The sequence below is a fragment of the Vicia villosa genome, linkage group LG5 (assembly GCF_029867415.1).
Source record: "Vicia villosa cultivar HV-30 ecotype Madison, WI linkage group LG5, Vvil1.0, whole genome shotgun sequence".
In the NCBI taxonomy this organism is placed as follows: domain Eukaryota; kingdom Viridiplantae; phylum Streptophyta; class Magnoliopsida; order Fabales; family Fabaceae; genus Vicia; species Vicia villosa.
In genome coordinates, this window is record NC_081184.1 from 32,280,652 (window position 1) to 32,287,704 (window position 7,053).

The 7,053-nt window shown below is 38.4% G+C and overlaps 1 protein-coding gene across 1 annotated transcript; it reads left to right on the plus strand.

The window, feature by feature from the left end:
• Nucleotides 1-2,382: 2,382 nt before the first annotated feature.
• Nucleotides 2,383-3,627, plus strand: LOC131604466 (F-box/kelch-repeat protein SKIP11-like). The gene has a single exon (XM_058876903.1). The coding sequence runs from the start codon at nt 2,383-2,385 to the stop codon at nt 3,625-3,627; it is 1,245 nt and encodes a 414-aa protein (XP_058732886.1).
• The last annotated feature ends 3,426 nt before the right edge of the window (nt 3,628-7,053 follow it).

Sequence of the window (7,053 nt, forward strand, 5' to 3'; positions counted from 1 at the left end):
CCAAGATTTAGTGACATCAAACTCAAGAAGATCAAAGAAAGATGTTTGGAAATCTTGATTTTCTCTTAAGAAAAATGGTTTTCTCTTCTTCTCTTTCCCTAACTTTTCTTCCAAGTGTGTGTTATGATCAAAACTATGCTAACCACTCTTAATCATCAATTTTATGTGGCTAAGAATAAAAGTTGAAAAAGTAGGTCCGCTGAGCGGAGCAGGTCCGCTGAGCGGAGCAGTAAAAATATCTGATTTGTCTTCAAGGTCCGCTGAGCGGAGCAGGTCCGCTGAGCGGGGGTAATTTTTCACTTGTCCCTGACCATGTCCGCTTCAACTCCGCTGAGCGAACTTTCTTGTGGGAAATCTCTGCCTGGGTCCGCTTCAACTCCGCTGAGCGGAGCTTCTTGCACAAAAATTCCTCTTTTGACTTTCCAACCTCATTGCAAGCTTGTTTTGACTATTCTTTTCATTCCATCTTGCCCAAAAATTGTTGAAACCTAAAGAAAACATTACAAGAGTTAATAAATTAACTAACTTTAGAAAATAAACACAAAGTTATTTATTTACATACTATTATATCAAAAGGTGATCAAATTTGGCACAAGAGTTTCAGAAATACCACAAAACTTATATACAAACTATACACAATTGGGATTCTAACAGTGCCAGTGTTGAATGTTGCCCAATATAGATGAAACATATGATCTGTATTGCGCATCACAATACGTCAACACCAATATGTCTGACTCTGAGGAATCACATCTTCTGAAACTAAACATTTAATGATACATAATCAAACCCTAAACGTTATCAGTTTCCACCACTATGAGAACAGATCTGAAGGAAGTTAATGCATGATATTAATTTGCGGTGGAGATGATGGCGTCGAAGTATGAGGCATGGTGAAGAAACTGCTAGGGTTTGAAGGAAAAGTGAGAGCAGAGAAAGAGACAGAGAGTGAGAGTGGATTGATTTTGCTAGGGTTTGGGATGAGGGAAAACTGAATTTTTTACAATGGAGAGAGAACGAAGGAATGGATGCATAAATGCAGTCGTATAGTTCAGTGTTTTGGGAGGAGGGAAAAGTGATTTTCAATATGACCAATGGGAAGCGAGCATTTGGCATGGATTGGACATCATAGTACATAATATTTGTAGTTACAAAAAGATCCCTAGTATGAGCAAATGAATTTTGTAATGCATAGAGATGAAAGGGCTTAATGGGTAAATTGTGTACAAATACTAAGAAAAGTAATTTAATTAGAATGTTACGATTTTGCCCTTTTGTTAGTGTAAATTAATTTTGATAAAAGGGCAAAATAGAGAGATTGGTCAATTTAATAACAATGGTAAGATAGTAGATATATATATATATATATATATATATATATATATATATATATATATATATATATATATATATATATATATATATATATATATATATATATATATATATATATATATAAGGAAGACAATAAACATGACTTTATTCTAGTCAAAAAGTTGTGTTCATGGAAATTATTATAAAAAGTTAATTAATAAAATTAAATGGAAAATTCAAATAGAATTTAATGTGATATGTACAAAGTCAAGCAAAAACAAAACTAAATAAGGAGAATGGTGAGATATAGAAAAAATATAAATTATATGAAATAGGGAATATAAAAAAAATTAGAAACTCCATCATAATGAACCAAATATACAATTTGTGCCGTTTGTAGAATTTGACTTCAATTTAATGCTTTATTGTTTAGTTTTTTTTCTCACTATAAATAATGAATGCTACTGAAAAAAAATAAACAACATAATCTGCTGGTCATATAATACTCACGAGAGTGCAAGTACATTCTGGAGTTCAAATACTGTAAGTTTATTTTTCTTATTTCTTTAATCTCATTTAATTTATATTTTTACATACTTCAAAAATTAGATAAATATTTGTGTAGAACTAGCTTTATGTGATTTATGCAAATTCGAATTATTAGTGTTCTATTTTAAAAACGTATTTTATTGACATAATATTGTAGAACATCGTATATGAGTATCATCATTATAATTAAAACTTTTTTTTTCAAATTAAATCTTAAAAACTCTTCAGTTTTATTTTAATTTATATTCAAAGATAACCTACATTGTATTCATTTCAAAATTATATATATATATTTTTAGAAAAGTAATACTAATTTTGTGATAATTGTGTAAATGGGTTTTGTCCATAAATCATATTGATGTGAATATTTGTACACTTTCTGTATCATTTGTATTAAAAATTCTTCAATAATATTTGTATTCATGTTTGTTAATTTGTTAATGTTTTTTTTGAGTTAATGCATATCAGAAGCTAAATACAAATCAGAAAAAATTAGTTGGATTGTATCGCTGGTCTATGATGGATAATCAAAGTAATAATCATCATTCAGAAATAGAAGGAAATAAAGATATGTCTATAAAATATAGATCAGAAGCAAATTATGTCGACGAAGATGTAGAGAAAAACAATATGGAAGAGGAGGAGAAAAATAATTTAATTTTGCATGCTCATTCCAAAGACAACATGAGTGTGAAAAGTCATGGTGGTGTGACTCATAAGTCAAGTTTTCTTATTCAAGGGTTCGGTCGAGATATATCAATTCATTGTCTTTTGAAATTATCAAGGTCTGATTATGGGTCAATTGCCGCATTAAATAAGAGTTTCCGGTCACTAATTAAAACAGGTGAATTGTATAAACTGAGGGGAAAAATGGATATATTAGAACATTGGGTTTACTTCTCCTTTGAAGTCCGTCAATGGGAGGCTTTTGATCCAAATCGCAATAGATGGATGGACTTGCCTAAAATAAATTCTGAAAAGCTTCAAGTTTTTGGGTCATTGGCAGTTGGTACAGAGCTTCTAGTGTTTGGAACTGAATTAATGGATCTTATCATTTATAAGTATAGCCTTTTGACTAATACATGGTCAGTTGGAAAAATGTTGCATACTCCTAGACGCATGTTTGGTTATGCGAGCCTTGGTGAAATTGGCATAATAGCCGGTGGTGTTGATGAGGGTGGAAAAACCTTGAGCTCGGCTGAACTTTATAACTCTAACACTGGAAAATGGGAGACCCTTCCTAAAATGAATACGGCTAGAAAAATGTGTTCAAGTGTATTTATGGATGGAAAATTTTATGTCATGGGTGGGATTGGAGCATACCATAAAACATATCTTACATGTGGTGAAGAGTTTGATATGAAGACAAAAGAATGGCGGGTTATAGACAACATGTTTCCGATACAAAATGCGATGTTTGGAGCACCAATCATTTTTAGCTCATTTCATTCATATGCGGTTGTAAAAAATGTATTGTATGCGGCTGATTATGCACAACAAAAAATAAAAAAGTTTGATAAAGACAACCACTCATGGGTTACCATTGGAATATTTCCCAACCATGACACCCCAATGGATGTTTGGGGCCTATCCTTTCATTCATGTGGAGATCGACTGTTATTTTTTGGAGGTTGTAATATTAATGGCAAGGACATGATAGAAATTAGTTATTGGATTGTAGATGAAGGTGCGCCACATTGGAAACTACTAACGAGAAAGAAATCATGGAACTTTATACATAATTGTGCTGTGATGGGATGTTGATGTTGTTCTATGTTGTATGACTTTTATTTGTTTTAATTCTTTTTTATGTTTCAATTTAGACTATAACATTGTTGATTGATAAATTTTGATTTAATGTGGGTATTACTTTTATAATATTGAATTTTTGTTATTTCATTATACTTTTATTGTCATTATTTATTTCTATTTCCTATTTTTTATTAATTTATATTTTCTATTGAAATGAAAGATATAAAATTTAATGGAGTTTTACGTTTTGCTGACTGAATTAAAAATGTCACAAGTAAAAGAGTTAATATCTATTAATATTATCTTTTAATCTAGGAAAATTCTTTGGCCACCTCCTAACCTTCTAGGTCACTTCTGGTGAAAAACCCAAACTACCCCTGACTTCGGAAATGCATTTCCGAAATGCAAAAAAAAAGGTGTTTTCGGAGATGCATCTCCGAAAGCACCATTTTTTTTGAAAAAATTGTCTTATTTCGGAAGTTCATTTCCGAAAACAGCATTTCGGAAGTTCATTTCCGAAATACTGCGCGTTTTACAGATTAAGCAAAACAGCCCCCCTCCCCCATTCATTTATCCTAATCTTCTTCCAAACTCATCCTCTTTCAAAATTTCTGCAACAAGCAAGTGTGAAGTCAAATAGATTGCCAAAGTCTTCTTCCAATCTCAACCTAAATAATCTCAAACACTAATTGGTAAGTTTATCATTTTATTTCAATTTTTAGATCCATTATTCATTACTCTATTAGGGTGTTTAGAAATTGAAAAAATCACATTAAGATAGGTTGGTACTGATATTAGGTTGTTTAGCACGCATAAAAGTAGTTTTGATTTAGGATTTTGGGGTCTGCCATTGGAGGTTGCAGAGAACTTCTGCGCAGGGGTGTTTCGGAAGTTCATTTCCGAAAACACCTTCATTCCCAGTTTCGGAAATGAACTTCCAAAGTGTATCAGAATTTCAATTTTTTTAGTTTTTTCTGTTGTCTCACATATTAATCGATTTCAATTGTTTTCAGGAACATGTCAGGCAACCAACCAGCACGCATCAGACAGGGTAGAGAGACCCAGACTGCGTCGGCTAGACGCGAGCGGGCGGCGGCGCAGCTGGCGTCTACACAGGGACGGGGGCAGGGCCGGGGACGACGTGTGCGAGTTCCCCTGGAGATGGGCGAGGGTACCTCTACATCTGGATCTAGGAGTCGGCTGGCTTAGGTATCTTCTTCCCGCCAGCGAGAGGAGGAGGAGGAGGTGGCAGTGCCATACCACGAGGCGGAGGGGGTACCGGATGTTGACCCTCCACTCGGGGAGGAGGATGAGCAGGAGGACAGCTACCCGGGAGGGCCCATTGGTACTTCCGTGCTGATTACCTACCACGATCACGTCGCTCGGCGTATCTGGGAGGGAGAGGTATTTTTTATAATTTGCCCGACTACATTATTTAACCGTTTATAATTTAGACGTTTATTTGATATTTTCTTAACGGTCTATTTAACATACGCTTTTATTTGTTTTTTTTTGTAACAGGAGAGAGAGCCGTTGAAAATGGTGAACCATGCCCGGAAGATTTTCAGTCTGTTTAAACCGACTGGTGAGTGGTTTAACGACTCGGTGAGAGCATCAGGGCTTAGTGGGCTCTGCATGACGGGGTACACCACCATCAGCCACGGCATGCAGGGGGCCTTTATGGAGCGCTGGCATAAGGAGACGTCTTCTTTCCACTTGCCGGTTGGGGAGATGACGATCACCTTGCATGACGTGCAGTGTCTTCGCCACCTGCCGATCAGGGGTCCGCTGTTGACGCACTCCCGGATCCAGAGGGTCGAAGCCAGTCAGTGGATGGCGCTCTATTTGGGCATGGAGCCCGAAGCTGCTGACTACGAGTGCATCACGACATCTGGGCCTCATATCCGGTTCACCACACTGAGCCGCTATTTCGAGCACCACCTAGACGTGGCGGCCGATGCCGAGGAGGCGGGTGACGAGCTATTTACACAGTATCACCGTGGCTGCGCTCTCCGGTGCTGGTACATGCATGTGGTAGGCGCTGCAGTATTTATGGACAAGAGTGCAAGGTACGTCGATGTGACCTACCTCCGCTACTTCATGGACCTGACTACCGCTCACCAGTGGAACTGGGGGGCAGCTACTCTTGCATATCTATACCAGAAGCTGAATGAGGCCTCCAACTGGAGGACGAGGCAGTTGACCGGATCCTGCACACTACTTACGGTACGTTTCATTTTAATTGTTTTGTATTTATTTATGTTTCGTATTTACTTATGTTTCGTATTTATTTATGTTTCGTATTTACTTACGGTACGTTACATTATCGTGTTTGTGTTTCGGAGCTGGATCATCTCCTACTTCTCCCGCATCCACGGCTTCCACATCGATCTTGCGTACGTTGACGCCATGCCCAGGGCCGCCAGATACGTTCTCCAGAGGGGGAACAATGCGGTGGGACCATACCGTGGGTACTTGGACCGCACGATGCACGATGACGTCACCTGGAGGCCGTTCAGCGACTACACTCAGATTGTCTCCTTTGACGGTATATCTCTATATTCTGGCTGGTTGGCATGCAGGACTACCATCATGGTCCGGTATCTCCCTGAGCGGTGCATGCGTCAGTTCGGATTTGTGCAGATGATACCCAGGTCACCTTTTGAGGCTGCTCCCGACACAGTGGCCCGAGTGCAGCTCACTGCCATATTTGAGGATTGGGAGCGTCATGTGGTACCGGAGGAGTATCGTCGCATTCGTGTCACCCAGGACTGGCACAGTGTGGAGGGATACGTCACATGGTTCTACCGGGTGTCACATCCTCTGCTGAAACCCGACGCTCCCGGCGCTCCCAGGCCAGCACACGAGGAGATCCTGGAGAATCAGCAGGCCGAGGATGACCACGCCATTGATCTCCTGCCGATCTGCCAGCGGATAGAGATGCTTGGGCGGGACGCGTTGGATCGAGGTGTCGTTCATCAGGGCGGTCCAGAGGCAGTCGCCGTGATGGAGATAATCGTCACTGATGCGGGCCGTGCGGCGGCATACAGGCGACAGAGGAGTTCCCAGGGAGAGAGGGTTAGGCATACCCAGTAGTGGTCGGGTTTATGTTTTTTGATTTCGGATTGTATCTTTTTTACACTATTATTATTTGGATTCGGATCGGTTTGTATATATTACTATTTTTATCATATTAGCATTTTCTGTTTATATGTCGCTTATTTTATTTCCCGGTTTCCTTTAATTAAAAATACGAGACAGTTTCCAAAAACATAAAAAAAACACAGTTTCTGCATAATTCGGAAGTTCATTTCCGAAACTCCCCAAAATCTGAAAAAATGTGTTTTTGGAAGTGCATCTCCGAAAACACCCCCCATTTGGTGTTTTCGGAGATGCACTTCCGAAGTATAAAATTTTTTTTAAAAAAAAAATACTTTG